Source organism: Alligator mississippiensis, chromosome 3, assembly GCF_030867095.1.
Source record: "Alligator mississippiensis isolate rAllMis1 chromosome 3, rAllMis1, whole genome shotgun sequence".
Taxonomy (NCBI): Eukaryota; Metazoa; Chordata; order Crocodylia; family Alligatoridae; genus Alligator; species Alligator mississippiensis.
In genome coordinates, this window is record NC_081826.1 from 242,965,081 (window position 1) to 242,987,645 (window position 22,565).

Sequence of the window (22,565 nt, forward strand, 5' to 3'; positions counted from 1 at the left end):
AGGTCCCAGATGACTGGAAAAAGGGCAGATATAGTATTTTGCTCCTTTCTAGACTGATGACTCTGAAACTCATGCCAAGCTGTGGCACACAAAAGTTACACACAAAAGTTAAAATATAAAATATTGATCCTAACTGCATAGTGCAAGAGGATGTGAGTTCATGGCTAGGCCATCTGAGAAGAAATAATGAAGTATCACTTCCAGCTTATCTTACTATATTCATGATGATTTTAAGCAGGCTCCTAGTTGTCTGGTATGTAACCATGTGAAATGCCTATCCTTGATTAATTTGTACGGTAAAAATTTCTTTTGCAATTGACTCGTGTTTATGTGCAGGAAGAGACATTCTCCATATGTGGTAGATGTCTCCTCCTGATTTACTATTGTTTTGCCATTTCCTCCTGATTTACCTTGTTTTGTCTAGTGGTTCCCTTGATCTTCCAAGGACACTCCCCAAAACCTTGTGTTTTTTCTGGTTGTTAATCAGTTTCTTGCTATGTTCCAAACTTAACAGAAATGCATAACCTCCTGTCACTGTGGAAGGTAATTAATTCAAATTGGAACTTTCTGATAACCAATAATGAGTCGTTTGATTAGCCGGATTTTCCTGTCAATTAGTGCTTGGGACTCTCTCTTGATTTACACAAATGCAAGAATGCTTTGAAGATGCTGAGAAAAGGATATGAGAGAGAAGTGAAACAGCTAACAGGCGTGCTTCAAGAGTGAGAAATCTCTCTAACACAAACTACTGCTGCACCTAGCTTACTTGAGAAGCTGAAGAGAAACAGACCACCTTTTCATCACCTATTTGGTAAGAAATAATCACCTTATAGCCAATTACTGGACTTTGGTTTGGGCTCATTTAACTTTGAATACTTGTAGTAAATAAAGCCTTTGTGTCACTTATCGAATGAGGTGTCATACCACTCCTCTGATACTAGTCCAGGACCCCATTTTTTTATTTGCTAACAGGCAAATATAGTATTTTGCCCCTTTCCAGTCATTTGGGACCTCACCCAACCTCCATGAGTTCTCATAGACAATAGCCAGTGGCTCCAAATTTACCTCAGCCAATTCCTTCAGTACCCTAGGATACATCCCATCTGGCCCTGACAACTTGAAAGCATCTAGCTTCTCTAATAATCCCTAACCTGTTCTGCTGTTACTCTAGGCTGTCTGTCTCCTTTAGTCTGGGGCTTCCCTGAAAAAAAGGGAAAACTTCTGCGAAGACAAGATTCTATGGGTAGAAGTGATATTTTTTTACTAGATCAACTAAATAGTTGGAAAAATTGTTCTTTGCAAGCTTTTGGGCACAAATGCCCTTCTTCAGGCATAGGGAAAGTATGTTGGTGTTTGTGTGCTTTCCTGGGTAGAACACACAAACACCAACAGATTTTCCCTATGCCTGAAGAAGGGCATTTGTGCCCAAAAGCTTGCAAAGAAGAATTTTCCCAACTACTTAGTTGGTCTAATAAAAGATGTCACATCTACTCAAAGAACCTTGTCTGCCTATGTCCTTCGATCAACACTGCTACAATCAACAACCTAAAGCATGGACAATAACTTCTGTGAATGTATCTATCCATTTTTAAAGGTTTTTTAAAGGTTTTTTTTCATACCTTTCAGAATTTTCATCCAAAAAGCCACTTTTGGATTAAACCATTTCTCATAAAACTACTCAAGTCAAGTCAGTCCCGAGACCACACAGACCATCATGGCACCTTTCATGTAGCAATAACTTTCCTCCATTCTTCCCAGTCTTTTATAATACTTGTACAGTCATTAAACATTAGAAATATTAAATATTTATTATCTTTGTTCGTGTTGTTTAAAAGAATGACCCTTTGCTTATTTTAGGAGCTGTCTATTTGAGAGTGTTCAACTTTGAAAAGTGTCTATAAAATTAGAATCACTTTTTCAATACATTTCTTCCCGATGCATATTCAGTGATGTACCCATACCTTAGTTATAAACATTGAACTGCTTTTCATTCCTGTTAACCCTGTAGAGCCAATGCAGCTAGGAAAGAACAACCTGGAATCTTGTTCATTAATTCAAGACAAAGGAGTTCCATAGGAATCATAAAGGATTTAAGTAGAAGAAAGCACATTATGCAAGATACAGATTTAGTTAGATCTGTAAGTTTGTAGCTGATATAACAATGTAAACTAAGGAAAGAGCCCAAGCTGACTGTGCAAATACAGGTTAAGTTTGCCAAGCAAGGAGTTAGGAAAAATCTTTTGTAAACAAAGAATGCTTGATATAGAAATATTGAGAAGTCAGTGAAGAAAGAACATCCTTATAGACTTGGTAAACCTGGATCAATTCCTGGATCAACCACAACTTTCTTGTGTAACCATAGGCAAGTTGCTTTCTCCACATTGTGCTTCAGTTTTCCATAGGTAAAAGAGGAATAATGTTTTCTTATCATTATTATTTATTTGTATTTATAAAACAGTAACATCAGGAAGCAACAATTTAAACACTGAGAGACAGAAACAGAACCATAGAACATTAGAGCTGGAAGGGAGGTCAGGAGACCATCTAATCTAAGTGCCAGCTTAAGGCAGATCCCCATCTAAACCATCTTAGTTTATCTAACCTACTTGCCAAAAATGGAGACTCCACAACCTCTAGGTAGCCTATGTCAATGTTTTATTGCCCTCATAGTGAGAAAATCCTCCATAATATCTGAAATAAATTTCTCTTGCTGCAATTTAAATGATCACATACTACAGTGATGAGAGCTATGCAAATAGATATACGCAATAGCACAGTAAGTGCTAATTCTATACTTTGGGACTAGAACAGTTCTTTAACTTCTCCTAAACTGTGAGTTTTTTATGCATTAATTATTCAAAGATACTAAATGCATATGACTTAACCTTTTGCATATCAAAGCCTTCTAAAATGAATTCAACTTGTTCCTACCTGGTCATCGAGCACTGTTAAATTATAAATTAGCACTGCTTTCCCAGGAGGAAATGTGATATTGCCCTTAGCTGGGCTCAAGTCCTCTTCAGCTGGGTTTGGACCATTTCCTATCTGCAAAGAATTAATTTTTGTAATCAGTGATTATGTAGTACACATTCAAGGCTTGTAAATAACTGTAGGTTAACAGGAATAGAAATATAATATGGTTATATAATTGTCCAAATAAACCATGTAGCCTACAGAAGTCTTCTCTGAATAACAGCGGTTTCCTATCTCAGACCAACTTCATACCCATTTTGGCAAAGAAAACTTCGATTTCAGAAGCCATGTTGCCAGGTGTGTAACAAATGGTTACTGGGGGAAATCTGCTTACTTTGGATGGCTAATGAAACTCAATGTAGTCAGGAAGAGGAGATGTATGTGTCGCAGGGCACCTTAGTGCCTGCTCCTAGAGTGGAGAAACTGCCAGGGAGCAAGTGAGCGCGCCCTGGCCTGACATGACGAGCCCAGCTGAGGCTGGCTCAGGTAACGCGCGCAGCTGCGGGTTGCCGGAGCAACTAAGCGGAGCCAGCTGCCTGTAGGGGGCAGGGCCTGGCCCTTATAAAGCCCAGGGCCGAAGCCAGGCTGGCAGTTCTCTGCCAGCAGCTGGAGAGGCAGGAGCTCACTCAGCCAAGCTATGGGGAGAAGTCTGAGTTGCAAGTACAGCTCATGATAGCCCTGGAGGCTTGAGCTATGACGATGAGTTATGGCCATGCGGCTTGCATTTGTGTTACAGCCTAGGGGCTTGTGGTTTTGCTTTGTGTTTGTGATATTACACCCGGAGGCTTGGGCGAGGCTGTAGGGGTTGGAGGAGGCCTCAATTACTCGCACGCCAGTGCGTGAGCAACTGGCGGCGAGGAGCGCGGCCAGTAGGTCGCGGGCGCAACCCGTAGGTTGCGGACGGGGACCTAGACCCCGGATTGCGTGTGGGGGAACATAGCCCCCTGTATAGTGCCAGGGAAGGCGCCGCTTGCACGCCACTGTGTGAGCAGCTGGCGGCGAGGAGCGCGGCCAGTGGGTCGCGGGCATAGCCCGCAGGTTGCGGACGGGGACCTAGACCCCGGATTGTGCATGTGGGGGAACATAGCCCCCCGGCCCCAGGAAAGGGGCGGTATTACTGAGTAGCCCAGTGTGGGCACGGCGAGCCCCAGAGAAGGGGGGAGCGCCATACTGAGCAGCCCTAGAGAGTGGGGCCATACTGAGTAGCCCAGTGTGGGCGTGGCGAGCCCCAGAGAGGGGGAACGCCATTGTGTATTATTGAGCAGCCCAGTGCGGGCGCGGCGAGCCCCAGAGAGGGGGAACGCCATTGTGCTTTGTTGAGTAGCCCAGTGTGGGCACACGGGCATAGTGAGCCCGGCCGTAGGCTAGTGCGGCAACCCCCCTCAGACCAAGGCAGGGCGCTGCGGTTGCCCCTGAGAAGACGGGGAGTAGCAGCGCGGGGAGCCAGAGTCAGGGAGGGTATCCGTGCGGTTGACCCATAGGACCGGAGGCCCGCTAGAGAGTCCCGGAGCGGAACCACACCGGCAGGGGAGGCCCAGAGTGGGCCAGACGAGAGTCCCAGCAAGAGGCTGGGCATGAGAGAGGGAGCCCAGGGTGGGCCACAGTAGAGAGACAGACTGGACAACGTCCTTTACATCTGCGAGGCTTGGGGCGTGGTATCAGGGGAGGTAGGAGCCACGCATAGCCCATAAGTCTAGGGCGCTTGGGTAGCGCCCATTGTACGGGGAGACCCACGAGGGGTCCAGGAGCTGACAGGCCCGAGGAAACACAAGGCAGCCTCTCTATTATATATTCCATCAAGACGTGGCGGGCGAGAATGGAAGGTGCCCTAGGGCCGGAGTAGCGCGGTGAGAGGGCCTCAAGGAGATCACGGCCCTCCGCGAGGACCCCGCCGTGACAGTATGTATGGGCAAATAAGTGGAGGCCATGTACTTCAAGATAGGCCCAGGAAGGCTCATTTGTTTGTGCTAATGTATTGCTATTACTTTCAAATAACTAAGAGAATATTGACTATAAAGCATTACATTGAATTAGTTACATAGGATTAAATTCTGAGAAGGAATTCTAGTGGGAATTGATTGTGGCATTTTCCTTAGCTTGTGACAGGTTACTTTTATGCAATTATTGTAAATTTGCAAATAAAAGCTAAACTAATTACAAGCTGCTTAAGGGTAACATGAGAATTTTTACAATACAGAATGCAGTGGCTTATATCTCAATGGACACAAATGCTATATGCAGTAAAACAGAACTGATTGGTTCTGCAGCAGGAAGTTTATATTTAGTATCAAATAAATTTATGGTAATTTATTGCACACTTGTTTATATCTCAATAGATGCATATACTAGATACTGTGAGACAGCTGACTGATTCTACAGAGGAAAAAAATATTTGACTTTAAAACAAACTGGCATGCATTAAATTGCACATGTACTATCTTTGCATATTAAATATAGCACACAAAATAATATTAGCTCTTTTATTGTCTAATCTAAAGACCTTTAGATTTCAGTGGGTGCCAGCTCAGACTGTTGATGATTACTCTTTCCCAACAATGAGAAAAAATGAACTTCAGATAACATATATGAAAGAATTTTCCTTCATCTGAGTACAGAAATAAAACTGTAAATATGTAATTGAATCTGAGCTAGGTAAGAAAAAATATCAAATAAGAAATGCAGTATTTGTATCGCATTCAAATCAAATGTGATACCATATGGTCTAGATTTTCTTAAAAGTTCTCAATTGTTTTGGGTGGCTCACTTTTCGAGTAAGCAGCATAAAGATGGTATCAGACTTCCATAAAGTGCTAAGTCAGTATATTATAACATTCAAAATTTAAAGTTAAATGTCAAAGTTTTGGCATAATGTTTATATGTCAGTATCAATTTAAAACCTTTTTGTCCCTCTTGTTTTTTTTGTTTTTTTTTTTAAACCTTCTTAAAATTCTTAGTATCTGTTGCTCAGCGGTATATATTCCAGTGATTCAAGCTAAAATAACCTTTAGTATGTCCCTAACTTTTTCAATTAGAAACTTCTCATTAACAATACAGTATAACTATTTACCAAGATAAAACATACACATCATCAAGAATCTCTGCTCTTTTCTAGTGTCTCCCAACAATTGCTTCTCAGAATATAACTGGCCTGTCTAATGGCAGCATTTTTCATGGGATGAATAACAGGTTTCTTTTCTATAGAAGAGATTTAACAAAACTTAGACTTCAGTAGTTAGCCCTTTCTGTACTTTTGTTTCCATTTAGCAGATCTATGATTCTACCCTTCAGTCCCAAGAAAACATGTTGAGGTGTGAAATTGTTTCAATAAACTTACCTCAAAAGTCACAGTCACAGTCCCATAGGTTCCCTTCTCCCTAATTAGAGTGAGAGGCACAGATTCATTTCTACTCCTAGGCTCATTCACTGTGATTAAGGCAGACTAATGAGGAAGAGAAACGACAGGCAATCAGGCACTGATCAAATATCTCAGCAGAGTGAAAAAACTGTTACCACAGAAATACCAAACTCCCACAGACAAGTTAATCCAATCTGTGAACTTGTCGACTGATGGTATTATATTTCCTAGCAACCAATTAGTTCAGCTAATAAAAAGCTTGAGACTTCTAATAAAAATATTAGCAGTGGTTACTTGAGTGTGGTTTTTTTTTTTTATTTTTATTTTTTTTTTTTGCTATAAACAAACATGACTAAGATACACAACCCTACTAGCTTTTTATCATTAATGTCTATAGAAGTTCCTAAACCAATTTAAAACAGTTTTTCCCCATTGTAAAATAATTTACTTGGTTGTTAGATGGAAATAGATTTTAAGAATTGCAGGATAATAATTTAGACCAAGGGTGGCCAAAGGGTACATAGGAAGGCCCTAGCGGGTATGCACAAGTGAATGGGGATGAAGCACTACCACCCTGAGCCACTGCCTCCAAAGAGCAGGGCCTGGGGAGAAGAGGGAAAGGGAGGTCAGCAGCACCTCCTGCAGGCCACACCCCCGGCAGCCAGATGCCGGGGCGGTGGAGGGCATGCAGCGACTGCCGTTACCACTCCCCACCCTGCGCTGCCGCCACTCCCCATCCGCCACCCCCCACCCTCCGTATCTGGCCACTGGAGGTACACTTATTAAAAAAGTTTTAAACGCCTTGATTTAAGCCATTGTAATTGGTCATCTAATTGTATTTTTTTTATAAAAGTGATTTTAAAAACTAACCTTAGCAATAAAGATAGTTTATAAATACTTTAATTATTGCACAATCAATACAATTTAATTAATCCAGAAAGCAAGTCTGGCTGAATGGTGTTTTCTGATTCCTAACATTTTAAGATACTTGTGATATGTTGCAAAAAATGTAACCACAATGTAACCACAAATGTAACACAATAGTGCTGTGGAATGGATAGTTCAGTCTCATCTACCTCCAGGAATTAGCTGAGCTCTCTTAGCACAGTGGGGAGAAGCACACAGTACAAGTTTAACAAGTGGTAGAGCAGCCCCAGAAAGCTACCAGGAATTCTGAGTCAACTAGAAATTTTTCAGGGGCTCCACAGGCTACGTGTGGGAATCAGGGGGTTTGTATGTTATCTAAAACACTGCAAAGGTCATTCACAAGCACTTTTTTGCAAAAGTACTGTATTTACTCAAATCTATGATGACTCTGAATTTAAGATGAGCCCCCGATAATTAGATTCTATACATGGAAAAAATGTATATGTTTGTTCTAATTTTCCACGTATAGAATCTAATTATTGGAAGTCCTTTAATTCATCTCTCCCATCTCTGCAAGGAAGCAAGTGGTGTGGAAAAGTTAAGCAGCTTGTGGCAACCCTGCTTGTGTCTCCATCTCCCCAACCTTGGGCACTCCCTTCCCTCTTCCTCCTCCTGTCCCTCCCCTCGGCCTCTGCTTTTCCCCCTCCCTCTCCAACCTCTGCTTCCCCCCTTCCCCTCACTCTGGGCCAGCAGGCTCCATCCCCATTCTAGCCTGGGGCACTGAGTACAGCCCCAACCCCACCCCCACAGCAGCTATGTAGGATATGCATCATTGCTACAGGGCTGGGTTGGGGCTGTGCTCCATGCCCGGGTCTTACTTTTGCTCTGTGCATACTGAAGAAGGGAGGAGAGTGGCAGGCAGGGAAGCAGGGGCTGAAGCTGGAGGGGAGATGGGAAGGAAAGTGGGAGGGTGCAGAGACAGTAACTGCAGCTATGGCCCCAGTCCTAGGTAGGGGCTGGAGCCTGAGCCACAGCAGGCACCTACCTCCCCCCACCCTCATACTTAATTCTAAGATGAGGGGCTTCCAACCCATGTTAAATAGGAAAAAAAAACCCTCATCTTAGAATCAAATAAATACAGTATATGTGATCCATAATAGGTTGGTGCTCCTCTGAGATTCTGAGGTGTTAAGTACACAAATACTTGGGACAAATAGGTGAGGATTATTGGATTTTTAGATATTTATTCACAGTGTTTCTTGGCCAACTGCACTGATTGTATGAATAAATGTATCTTCTTTTAAGTCAGAGTACTCTTTCCTTAAATTTCACTAGCAGTGAATTTGGATCTCAAAATGGACATGACTATACTCCAAGTCCTGTTAATTACTTTGGAGGAGACAAGATCCTGTGCCATAATCTCTGAAGTTAATGGGTGTGTATGGGTGTGTACAGCAACTCACCATACCCAGTCTAAATTCATGCAGTTTACATTAAACTGTGTGAATGCACCCATTCGTTGTTTCCACAACCCACAAGGTGAAACTGGTGTAAATAATCTAAGGAAAGGGGAGAAGTGGGACGAATCTGGGGGGGGGGCGGGGGGGAGGGAGGATGGAGATGCTAGTGGGTCCACAGTGGGGTAGCTGGGTCCACAGGGGGGAGGAAATCAGGAAACTAAAAATAGCCCGGTCAGAGTTAAGGGGGTAGGATCTCAAAACTACGTTTATGCACCTACTCAGGTGAACTAACTTAGATCAGGTGCACCATTTCAGGGGTGATTTAAGCCCTATGCACACCTGTACCATTGGGCATTTCAATATACCTAACTCTGGTTACTTTGATCTAAAGTTAAGGCCTGTACTTACCTAATGTGAACTTTGTCATTGATGAGAGCAGAACTGGTTCCTGAGCTACCTTGACACAAACTGAAGTCTCCCACCTTACTTGCAAAACAGTGGGAGCTCTATAACTTGTAATAAAAGTAATTCTGCTATAGGTAGTATTCTACATTTTTGTAATATTTTGTGTCAAGTTCTTGTCTTACGTCACCCTGGACTGCAAGCATGCTGTACTTTTAGGAGTGCCATAGAATATCACATAGGCTCTCTGAATAGGACCTAGAGAGCGCATGCCTAAAAGCATATGATGGCATTAAAGAGAGGAAGGGGCCTTTGGGGGTGGTATCTTCCTTTATGTTATGGACCATCACATCTACAGCATCACTCCAACACTACCAATACCATTAAAGTCCTACATATTTATGAATTCTGGTTAAATATTTAGGGAGACACTTTCAAAGACACAAATGGCATTTAGGTACCCAAATGAAAGACTGCACTGGAATCAGACACAGAGCTATGTACTGTGGGCTTTGAGATAATCTGCCCTCTATAAAATGATAAAAGATTAGAACATAAAAACTTACCATATTGAAAGAAATAATTCCAAAGGCATTGTCATTTGATAAGATTGTTACAGTGACAGATCTGGGGTATCCAAGCTTTAACTTTGAAGATGGTTTCTAAAAGTAACAACACATATGGTAAGTGAACCAGGCAAGCAATGGTAAAGTGAAGTTTAGTCAAACTAAGACCTTGTTTTTTAAATAAACACATTTTTATTCAAATTGTAAAGTAATCCATTTTTTACTTCATGTTCCAAGGAAAAGGTATTCAAATCAATGGAATGCACCCAAATCACTCTTACTCCTCATGGAAAACATCTATAGAATCTCAATCTGATTAAACAAAGTGCTTGAAAAAGACACTGAACATCATTAATCATAGTTTGACAATCTATTAATGACACCATAGCAATAAGGAATGTGGTATGTAGCACGCAGCTCTGCTAAAAACTAAAAGGTTTTTCATTTTTGTATTTGGGGTATTTAAAATGATTCTTGGAGCTGAAACTTTGGAAACAAATTTCAAAAATCTTGCAGTTCATGGGCCAAGCAAACTATTTATACAAGTATAAAAAGACACCAGTTTAATATGTTAAAGTCATAAACTTAAATCTAATGTTAGGAGAAGAGGGGAAGGAAGACAGGGAAAATGAGTGTTTCTATTTACCACCAATCTATTGTGAAATTATGAAACTCAGGGATACGATGAGGATACATTTTTAATGCAGACTTCCGACTTTACAACAGATCGCTAACTCTAAAAACAAAAGTCTTTCTAAAAAGCCTCTGGCATCATTCAAATAGCAATGTAGCCTTATTTACCAGGATGTTCAAGGAATCATTTTTCTCCCATTTCCTCTGCTTCTAAAGCATTGAGGAGTATCCTGTTTCTCCACCATTTTTCAGCCAATTGCTTGAGAACTTGTCTCTCTGGGCAAGGAAGAAAGGCCAAGATTCTCTTCAGAATCTCACAACTCTGCCTCCTAATGAACCAGAAACACTGTTGAACTTGCATAGCTGAATACATCTTCTCTACAAAAGCCTGTGTCAACGTGGCAGATTGAAGCGTAGACATTCCCCCCAGGCAAGGTAATTGAACAACTTTCTGCATTGACCTGATAAACTAAAATGCTAAGCCACCAAGTTGGTTGCTTTCAAAACTTTAAGCTTTAGCTAGGAAGATCTGAAGTCACTACTAATGTAAGCATGCTTCCCAGAAACTTGTAGAGCTACATTTGCTTATTCCAGTTGCAATTTCATCCCAGTTTTTACTACTGGTGAAGAAATTTACCCCATTTTTTTTTTAATTCCTATAAACTGAAAAATTAGATCTTACCTGTAACGTCAAGTAAAATATGAATGTCTCATCAGCCTCTGGCAGGTCATCATCACAGACTGATATATATACAGTTCTATTTGTTTCTGTATCAGGTATATATGCTGCTGCATACGTATCAAAAAAATCACCTGTGTCTTCTCCGTCAAGCTAGAATAAAAACCACACAAAGAACTTTGTATCTCTTTTCCTCCTCCTTGTTTTGATTTTCTTCTGACTTTGTTTCATGTATTATATATGATGCTTTCACTATATTATTCCTCCCTCAAAGAATTCCTGGTTAGGTGCCACAGATCAACAATGGGGTAAGTAATTTTCACTACCTCTTCTGAGATACCAGGTATCATTTCATTCCAGGGCCTTCATCCATTCCAGCAGGTGACTACCTGGTGCACAGATAGTCTGCTGTAGTTTTAAATGGGAACATGCACACCACATGGTGGCCCAATGTCTGCATTGTGCTTATAAGTACAGAACTAGCCCTTCTAACTCTACCTCTGTCCAAACTGTAGAGTTGATCCAATAAAAGATAGCACCCTAAGAAATCCTTACTTCTTCCTTGACTTTTCCAGAATTTTTGTATGTTTATAATGGACAGCATTCTCAAATTTGATTGCCTAACAAATTGTCAAAAAGGGTTGAATGTTTTCAGTTCCCACTGAAAATTTCAGGGAGAACATTTTTGCAGATATCTAAACCAATACTAGAAAGCTCCAAAACCCCCAATATGGACAGGCTATTCACATCTTCCTATAAGACTTGTTAAAAAATGTTCATATTTCTGACGCATCAAGACCTTTTTTTTTTTTTTTGTTCCTTTTTTTTTTTTAGCTACTTTAGAGAGATTTTCAGATTTTCCAAAAGTTCACAAACTGTTTGCATTTTCCACATGATCCACAATGTACTTGTCGCAGGGCACCTCGGTGCTCCTGCTCCTAGAGAGGGGAAAGCTGCCAGAGGAGAAGCTCTGACAGTACATGAGGAGCCCCAGCGGAGATAAGGAGCACAGCTGCAGGTTGCCAGGGCAACTGATATGAATCAGCTGGCCAGAAGGGGCCAGGACCTGGCCCTTATAAAGCCCAGGGCTGAAGCTAGGCTGGCAGTTCCCTGCCAGCAGCCAGAGAGGCAGGAGCTCATGGGGCTAGGATGCGAGTACTGCTTGAGCGGGCTGAAGGATGGTGGCTCTGTGGCGCAGGAGCTATGTTATTGCAGCCAGGCGGCCTTAAGTTAAGTTACAGCCAGGAGGCTTGTGTTTTGTTTGGTTAGTGTTTGTATTACAACTGGAGGTTTGGGTGAGGCTGTAGGGGTTGGAGGAGGCCTCATAGGGACCCCATAGGGGTGGGGCCCCAGCGCCAGGGAGGGCGCATTATCCTCATAGGTACCCCAGTGGTATGGGGACCCCAGCGCCAGTAAGGGCGCAGCGCCAGTGCCAGTGCAGCTTACAGTGAGGAGCGCAACCAGTAGGTTGCGGGCGGGGAACACAGACCCCGGGTTGTGTGCGGGGTACACAGACCCCAGCCCCAGAGCGGGGCAGCACTGAGAAGCCCAAGGTGGGCGTGGCGAGCCTTGAAGAGGGGGAGCGCCATATTAGGAAGCCCAGGACGGGCACAGCAGACACCAGCAAGGGCGTCACTTGCGGGGTGCATAGACCCCAGCCCTAGAGCAGGGCCGATTACTGAGGAGCCCGAGAGGGGCAATATTTAAGAAGCCCAGGACGGGCGTCGTGGACCCGGTGATAGGTCTGCACTGCAGGAAAACCCAGGACAGGGGCAGGGTGCTGCGGTGGACCCCAACGGAAGGGGTTAGTGGCACAGCGCCCCAGGAGAAGGGCAAGGTGCTGCGGTTGGCCCCAGCAAAAGGGGATAGCAGCGCGGTGAACCCGTACCAGAGAGGGTAGTAGTGCGGTGGGCCCAAAAGACCAGTGGCCAGAGAGGACGTCCCAGAGGGGACTAGCCTATTGTAGAGAAGGCCCAAGAGTGGGCATAGGTGTACTGTGACCGGACAACATATATCCCATCTGCGAGGCTTGGGGAGTGGTATTAGGGGTGGTAGGAGCCATGCATAGCCCATAAGGGTAGGGTGCCCCAAGGCACCCATGGGTGCAGGATAAGACCCACGAGGGGTCCAGGAGTTTACGTGCCCGAGGAGACGCAAGGCAGCCTCCCGAACCTACTGAACATCAAAGACGTGGCGGGCGAGAAATAGAGGGTGCCCTTGGGCCGAATTGGCACGGAGAGAGGGCCTTAAGGAGACCACGGCCCTCCTAAAGGACCCCACTGTGACAGTACTACTTACATCCATTACAATACTCTTCTTAATTCTTAATGCATATTTAAGCTTAGCCACAAATACACATTTTCATATCACAATCCTTGCACATGCCAAATTAAGCCCATTAACCACTTTTGACATTCTTACAGTAGGTATTCCTTCTCTTCAACATCTTACTTTAAATGCAGCAGTCAAAACAAAGCAATTAAATAGTACTCACCAATATGCAAAACTGTTTTATTTTCTATCACTTCATTTTCTGTTTATACTCCTAGCTGTTTTCCATTTGTTTTCGCCAAGGGAATGAGGCAGTAATGGCATGAAAAACATGTATCTAATTTACTGGGAATCACAGGGTTTTCACCAAACTTTTCCTCCTTTATTTCCATTTTACCCTCTCTGCAGGAGAAAACCCACTAAAGAAAATTCTGGATGCCAGATTCCAATCTCTTCGCTGTAACTGCAATGTTGTTTTTCAGATCAACCAAAATAGCTATAAAAACTAACAATAACAATCTTAAAGTATGACCTTTATGGGAAACAATGTGAAAATATCCATAATAAAAAAACTTCCAATTTTGTACCAATCAAGTACCAGTTCCAGGGATAATCATGCCAAGTTTTATACCCAGTTACTAACCAAACTTATTGTCGTCTTACACAATAATTTCTAACCCTTCCAAATGGTGTGCCCTTGCTGCTATTTGAGTGCTGAATAATACCATATTTTGTGACAACATGCTCAAAAAAATAGGACTTCTCTCTGGATATACAACTTGCAGCAACTCAAAAGAAAGTTAGCAGACTATAATAACTGCACACATTTTCCCTTGCATGCTTCCAATTCTGCATTCTTACTCGTATTGATTAGCACCTTATTCCCCAAGACTATGTGCAAAATAGTGTACTCCTCAATGTGAGTAAGGAAAGTAGAGTCAAGGCCATGGTTACCAATAGCTAAAAAAATTAAGAAAATGATGTGGACCTAAGCTTAATTTTTCAGAGTTTACTGTCATGGCACCTAACTAGCAGGGAGTCTTATAAAATTAGCCTTTAAAAATAGGATGCAAACCCCTTCTCTGTTTCCTTATCTGTCATTTTTTTGAAGTAACATTGTCACCTGCTCTAAAATAATACATTCATGGAAGAAACACAGTTGTTCTCCATCTGCCTGTAAAAGCTATGGATGGAGGAATACATCTTTTATCCACCTGCACTTCAAGAGTGAAAACAACTAGAAATCAAATTTTACACTCTCTGGAGAAGTAGCTGGTTCAGCAAGTCATTGGTAGGCTGGAAATATCTCTCTACATTGACATAGCCAATAGAAATTCACCCATCTATAGGAACTAAGGGTTTCTAGCTCAGGGGTTCCTCATTCCAATGTGTCCCAAGTATCATCTGTACACCCCATTCTTTAACTTAGTATAACAAGGAAACACACCAACATAATTCAAGGATCGTGAAGACAGTGATACTTCATGCAAGTGAAACTTGTACAGTTTCTTACCGATACAATTGCTGTGATGTTGGCTGGCTCTCCTGTCCTCTCAATAACCAGACGTATAACTGTAGTACTTGTTTCATTAACTACAAATTCCGTTTGTCCACCAAACCTTACTTCTGTTTCTCCCGATGTAAAACTGATGAGTGATGCTAAAAGAAGATTAACTAAAAAAGAAGCAGAGGGCATCCCTACAAAAAAAAAAAAAGAAGTTTAAGAATGACAGAAGTTAATGTGTTTAAAATAGAGGGAACACTTTCTACTGAATATTGATTTGAGGAAACACATCATATCCTGCTCAATGCTTTTTTTGTATAATTTAGTATAATATATTTTTCCCTTCCTGGATGAAAATTTATATGAATCGTAAGGACTATATTTTCAAGAAGCCTCATATAATTCCTGAATAAAAAAGGTTCTGTACAGGCTTAATGCTGTTTCACTTAGCACTATTTCGTTATAACACTCATTTTTAATTGATACCTGATTTCACTTAGCACTCAGCAAGTTTCGCTCTAACTCTTGCAGTCACCATCTTGGGTCATCAAAACCTTTCGGTTTCGCTTAAAGCTCATTTCACTTAAAGCTCAGTTTTTCAGAAACCAATTAAGAGTGCTAAGCAGGGAGTGCCTGTACTCATATTGAAGCTGTCCATCGAGTGCTCGATTCTGACCAATTACTGACAGCTGTTTGATTCAGTTCTGAAGTACATTCATTTGTGCCTGAGTAAGGAATGATTAGGGACTAAAGGACTAAGTCCAGAACAGTTACAAGCTTTAAGTCTCCGCAAACTGGATGATCTTTTTCTTCAACTGGTATAGACTTAACAATTATATAACAATTCAGGCATAGAGGTAATGCTGTTTGCAGAAAGATGAGGGTAAAGTTTTAAAGTATAGTCAAAAATTTTATATATGTACATATAATTGCAAACTTATCATGGTCACTAACAATTCCACATGCTGCTCTACGTGTCCTACCTTTCCTGTCAAGCAGTGCAGCTACATCCACACACACTACCAAAGGCAGGCTAATTTAATGCTGGTAAGTGTTACAATTAGCCTGACTTCAGTGCCATGCACATGCAATTACATTCCTTCCAGTCAGGGAGCAGCACACACAGAACAATGTGACATATTTGAAGACATTGCTCCAAGCATGTCAAGTGTATGGTCTAGATATACTCTAAGGCAGGAGTGTCAAATGCAACCCAATCCCCAGGCTGCATACAGACCACAGGACTCCTCAGGTCAAATGTGTGAAGGCCAGTGGTGCAGGACAGGCAGTAAGAAGTGGTGGATGGTGGACTGGAAGCGATGCAAACAGCAGTGGCAGCAGGGCAAGTGGCCATGGAATAAGTACACACCCCCACCACTGATGGCCACGGGCAATGAAGCACCAGGAGAGCCCTACTTGATGTTAGCCCCATCCCCCAAATATCCTGGCCCAGAAGTAGCCATGAGGGCAAGATGGAGTGACTCGTGTCAGGCCACAATCTTGAACCTGGGATCTTCCCAGACAGGTCATTCACACCAATCTGCCACCTCCCCAGCAGACCACTTGGGCTGGACAAAGGGAACTGAAAAACTGCATCTTGGCCAAGTCACCTACTCACCTTCTGCAACTGGAAGACCCACCCAGCATCAGCTGACCCTTTTTTCCCTCCAACCCAAAAGAGGAAGTATCTGGGCAGCAGGGCTTAACATTTACCCAAACTACCTTGCTGTTCTCATGGCTTGGTACTCTACTGGATCTCTCAACTACCAAACCTGGCTTGCCTGCAGACTCTGCACTCTGCTAACCCTTCAGCTTCCCAACTTATCCTCTCCCTCAACCTGACTCCTGGCTTGATGTCCCAGCTATACAGCCTTGCTTACCCTCTGATTCTGCACTCTGCCAGACACTCCAGATTTCTGACTTGGCTTCTCAGACTCACCTCCTGGATTCTGGCATCCTTGCACTTAGGATTTGAGGGGCTACCCAGGGTTGGGAGAAGCATGCAGGATCTAAGCTATTCCTAGACCTGGCCACCCATGCCATCCTAGGCATGACACAGATCCAGTCCATGGGCCATATGTTTGACACTCCTGCCCTAAGCCATCTTTCTGTGTATATATTTGATCTAAATTCTTATTTCTGTTTCCCTCACATTCTCTCCCATATTCCTTTGTTTCTGTTACACAAAACAGTGGCATTCTGCTTTAGTGATAGCATAACATCTTCAAGGCTGGAACCCTCCCTTAGTTTGGATATGTACAGTGCCTGGCTCCATTTTCTCCAACGATAAGGCAACCACAGAGCTGGATTTATATTTGCCTTTTTATGGACAGTGATGTGATGAACATCCTCAAGTTCCAGTGAATTCAACAGGCACTGAGATTGTGGGAACTGTACCTTAAAGAATCTGTGGCATGAACTAATTAGAACTGGATATCATTTAATGCATTGATTTATAATACACAATCCTGATCTGTTAGAACTCAGCAGCTGAATGAAGTAGATGTCTATCAGACAATCTGGCTCCAAGTGGTCACTGAACTACATAAGTTACCACAAGCAGAACAAAATAAGTGCCCTGCTCTGCCTAGAAGCACAAAACATATTGCAGGGATGGTCTATAATGGAGATAATTTTCCTCAGATAAGAGTTTCTTTGGTTAATGGAAGCAGTATTATAATTTATAATTTTGTTTTAAATTTCTCTCCATAGTGTGCCAACATTTTTTGTGAAATGACAATGAGCATTAATAAAACCTCATTTTTCATAAAAATAGGATATGTGAGCTATTGTTCAGTGAATATAAAAATTGGTCATTAGAGGCATCATGGTGAGCTCTCAAATGTATTCCACAAATATATTTGTGATCTTAACCTTCCCCAGATGTTCTGGTAAACTTTGGTAAAAATGGTCACTGACAAAGAAAATGTTTATGTACACCAAAATAACACTTCTGAAAAATGTTAAATTTGCAACCAGGGTATACCCATAGACTGATGGCTATTCTAATAGTAATGTTCATCCAGTAAGGTGAAAGGAACATACCTTGAGCTCATCTGGCACTAACCTCTGATAACCAAGTCTTTGCTCCCAGGAAAGCCCAGAGATGCAGGGGCCTGCCCATATCTAATTTATTATGGTATTAATTTAATCTGTGCACCAAAACAAGCCAAATTTTTCACTGTAAAAACTCACAACAAGCTGCTTGCAAACAAGATGGAGGCTAAGAATTATCCATAGACATAGGTGGATTAATGCACAGACCAGAGGGAGAGTACAGGGAGGAGGGTGGACAACTCAGCGCAGACGAAACCAGCAGCCAGACCAGGCCAGGCATGTGTGATGCAGCGGGCCATGGGGCGCAACCACACTAGAGCCCTGGGAGCAGCTGGAGCTGCTGGCAGCAGTGAGTGGACTAGGATGCGGTGTGTGGCCAGAACCTGCTGGCAGCAGGGCAGCCCCAGTGGAGCAAGCTCCTGGCCCAGCTCAGCCTAGCCACAATCCTGAGTGTCTATCAGACACTGCTGCAGCTGGACTGAGCCGCGGTAGGGTGAGGGGCCACCCACAGAGCTTGCTCCACACCGCACGCACCCAGTGGGCAGTAGCTCTGCACCCCCAGTGCCATCTAGCCACAAGGTGATATTGTGCGGGGTCCTGTGCAAGTGGCCCCGAGCTCTGGCTCCAGTATGGACCTATGGGTGGGGGGACCTGCTGCTCCTGCCCCAGGCATGAGGGGCAGCACATCCCGCTCCAGACACTGCCCCTGCTGCGCTGGCCGGGGATGGAGCCTGCAGCTGTGGGCAGGACAAAGGTCAGGGGGTGGGGCCTGAGCCACAGGGGGAGGGGTGGGCAGGCCCAGGGCCCCAATGTATCTTAATCTGCTTCTATACGTAGAAATTATGTACCAAGTAATTTTTAACCTCAAAGAAACACAAGTAAGTTACAGACTCTTCACAGAAAAATTACATAACGTAGCAGGCACACCAGATGCGGCGCAGCTTGCACACAGCTTGCCAGCTCTAGCAAGATGCTAAGCCATTGGTGGAATTTTTTCCACCAATCAGGAGAGAGTACCCCCCCCTTCTCCTGATTGGTGCATTTACAATCCAGGGGCAGAGTTCCCAGGACAAGGGGTCCCAGTCAGGTTTTTGCCACCCCTCACTCTGACTGGATCTTTTGCAATCCAAGGTGGAGCCCCAGATGGTTATGAAACAACAGCGTTTTTGGCTGGGAGACTAGACCAGCGAGGGACGAGAAGAGCGGAGCCAAGAAAAGCTGGGGAGGGCTGCCCCAATGGGCGATAGCCCTAGGCTCCTGAAGACGCTGCTGGAGGAGCTGCTGCCGAAGCCTCAGCCCTGGGAGCAGGAAGAGCCTGCTCGGACTTCGCACGGTGCACACCCCAGTGCACAGAGCCTCGGGCCCTAGGATTAGTGAGAGACCATTCAGACTTTGTCAAGGGGCACCTGCCCTAAGGTGCTCTTGGAGCATTGCTAGCCTCTTTTCTCCCACAAGGACACTGGGCCTCAGCCCAGAAAAGGCAGGCCAAGCCCCACCCCTCACCTTAGCAAACAGTGGGGCATTGGAGGTGCCCAGCGCCAGACCCCAGCCTATGACAAAGGAACCCCCTGCAGCATGCTGGAGCAGCATCCAGGTCCACATGGGGGGAAAACTAGCCTACCACCTTGGGACAACTGTAACTGCAGGGAACAAGGGTTTCGTAGGGGAGGGGCCGGAGAAAAGGGACCCTCCCCCACTCCTTTCAGAGAACTGGGAGCAAGCGTACCCTATAAAATGGGGAGCTGTACCTAATATTTTGTAAATTGGTTGTACTGTGTTGGTTGTGTTATATTTTAGCTGGTAAATAATTTTAAGGTTGGGGTTTTTTTACTGGAGTCTATTTTTCTTGTTGCTCAATTTTGTTGAGTATATTGGGAACTTGGTATTTACATGCTGGAGGCCTGCATGGAATCATCCTGTGGGCCCAGTGGCTTACTTTAAGGAACTCAGGGTCCTGGGTAAGGGGGCCACTCTCAAAGCATACCCTGCACAGCCCCATACCCAAATATAGTTATAAGTAGGTGTATGTATGAGTGTATACTGGTTAATTTTCTCTCATATTATCTATTATTTGAGATATAGATGTATATAGTTGTATATAATTCTTTATATGTTAAATAAATTCTGTATATAGTTAAGAACTCTTGGTGTGGTGTGGCTCTATAGAGAATAGAGGAATTTGTACCCGAGTCACAGCATCCCTCTCACAGCACTGTTTCCTGCCAACCTATCCCATCCAATTAAGGACAGGGCACACCCTTGGGTATACCCAGGTTACAATCAGAAAAAAGACTATTTTAGTTGATTAAATTATTTGCACCAAATTATTCATATAACCCTACTGTGCCATGCAAAACACATGCAGAAATTACTGAGACGACAATATCAGTGTCAATACAACTGTCATGTCTACAAAACCAATGATCCATTTTACAACCTATTTGCAATCTGTTTCATTATTTCTGACAAGTGTGTCACCCAGTAAAATAATTTTTGCTTGAGGAATTTTGCACCACCATGAACTGAAACTTACTTTTCCTGGGTGCAATCCTGAAAGCTTTCCATTGGCAGAAGTCACATAGGTTTTAATGGGACTTCTGAGTATAACAGAAATTTAGGTAAATTCCCATGTGTTTCAACATTAATAACCAATATAGAGTGGCCCAGATATTATTCCTGTGGAGAAGCCCTCAATTTTTTAAAATTGTTCTGGAAATTATCTAACACCTGGGAACAAAAGATTTTGCAGTGTGTTTTGGCAAGAGATTTTTATTGGCTACTCAATGGGGGACTGGCCTCACACTCGCTTGCTGAGGGATTGTGTAGATGGCAGTAAAATACTGCATCATGCTTCTACAAATGAGTCTAGGCTACTCTGGCAGACAAGGTTCTTTGGGTAAATCTGATATCTTTTATTAGACTAACTTAAATAGTTGGTCTAATAAAAAGATAACAGATTTGAGTTGGTCTAATGAAAGATATCAGATTTACCCAAAGAGCCTTGTCTGCCTAGGTCTTTAGACCAACACGGCTACAACCTATACACCTGTAGGCTACTCTTGGAACTTTGAGAAGGTATGAGGGCAGAGAAGGCTACATCCCACATTTATCTTATTCTTCCGCACCAATTTAAAATGTATATACTATATACCACTCAGGTAGGCAGGTATGGAAAGGTTAGTGCATTCACCTCAGTCTTAAGATTTGCAACTACTAAAGTCTCTTTGCACAAGCCATGCAAAGGGAAAGGAGGTTATTTCCAATATCCTCTGCATATTCATATCCACACAAGGTCCTATCACAATCTGGCTCTTCCACTCAGAAAAATGTTCTCAAGGAAATTCAGTACAAAAACATGTGAGAGCCATACAGAATAAACTGTTCACACTTACAGGCTCCAGAGTTATAACAACAGGATTTCAAATAAAATAAAAATAAACAAAAATCTGTATTTGGAAAAGGATGCAGTAGCATAAGCTAGCTTCTAACTAGGAGGAACTAGAAAGAACCTTCCCCTATGGACAGAGCACCTCATAAATGCCCACTATGAGGTTTCTTCCATCACTCTTTGTATCTTTTCATATGCAACAATCAGGGTCAGGAGGCTGGACTGTTCAAATCAGTAAAACAACTCCAGCATTCCTATGACTCCAAAGAAAGGTGATCTATATGTGTGCTAATGCATAATTACTACCTATCAATTTAACTGTAAGATATTCTAGTACAAAAACTCTGAAAATGGAGAGAAAAGAAAATTTTAAAAATATGAATTAAGCATCTTAGAGCAGTGATCCTAAGGAAGCTGACGATATTAGTTTACAAATGATTTCTGGGGTTTCTGTGCCAAATTGTTCTCCACATTATGAACATTATCTCAAGCGTATTATCACAGCTGGAATGTGAACTGTAGTAGAAATTGTACAGACTCCAAGACATCTACATAGCCTGCAAACGAAGGCATCAGCTATACTGAACACAGGAGTTTGTTGACCTTTTAGCTTCAGCTGTTACCTAGTCATAGACTTAGCAAGTATCTTCCCACGGTGTGCGCCTCATGTAAATAATACTGAAATATGATCCATAGGGGGCAAGGTTACAAAGTTTAGAATTACTTGAATTCTATTACATCTACTAGGGGGCATTCTAAAACTATAGGATTACTCCTGTGGAACAAGAGAAGTTTCATAATCATACCATCAATTATTCAGCTGGTGAGTATTCTTCCCCATTACATTATTTGTGCCAAGATTTACTTTGTACAACCTGCCAAAATAGCCTTTTTGTGTATGTATATTAAACATATAATATAAAGCTTTCAAATATAAAAGATCACAGCTAGAAAGAATAACAGAAATCAAGACTTGGAGCAATGGAATCAAAATACTATCCAAGGAGTCACCACAGACTACTCTATTTCACCCATTAAAAAAACAGTTTTGGCTTGGTATACTAAGTCCCCGATCCTGCAGACTTACACATGGACTTAAAATTGACATAATGGTGGGTAGTCCCATCCTACTCGCATTATATAAAAGTTAAGCACAGGGCATAAATTATTTTTACTGTGAGACAAGAATTACACTTCCTTTTATCTCAATGTACAACAAAATGATTGGTAATTTTATCCTTGACTCTTCAAATTTATGTTACACTCTTCCTGTTTTTCATACTAAAAATACTAAACTTTATCACAATTAGATGCATTTTTTATTCATTGCTAGATGATTAATGTCTACTGCTGGCTTTCTGAGGCCCGAGGTGCTGCAACAGGAAACGAAAGTAAACAATGTTTAGCACC

General features: G+C 42.6%; 1 protein-coding gene across 1 annotated transcript in view; it reads right to left on the reverse strand.

Moving 5' to 3' along the window:
• The window catches only part of ADGRV1 (adhesion G protein-coupled receptor V1), a 487,191-nt gene that overhangs the window by 454,957 nt on the left and 9,669 nt on the right, over nucleotides 1–22,565 (reverse strand). The window contains exons 2-6 of the mRNA XM_019483282.1: nucleotides 14,720–14,904; nucleotides 10,939–11,088; nucleotides 9,624–9,719; nucleotides 6,308–6,412; nucleotides 2,932–3,045 (exon numbers count right to left, since the gene is read on the reverse strand). Coding sequence (XP_019338827.1) covers nucleotides 2,932–3,045; nucleotides 6,308–6,412; nucleotides 9,624–9,719; nucleotides 10,939–11,088; nucleotides 14,720–14,904 — 650 coding nt within the window. The remainder of the gene's footprint in view (nucleotides 1–2,931; nucleotides 3,046–6,307; nucleotides 6,413–9,623; nucleotides 9,720–10,938; nucleotides 11,089–14,719; nucleotides 14,905–22,565) is intronic.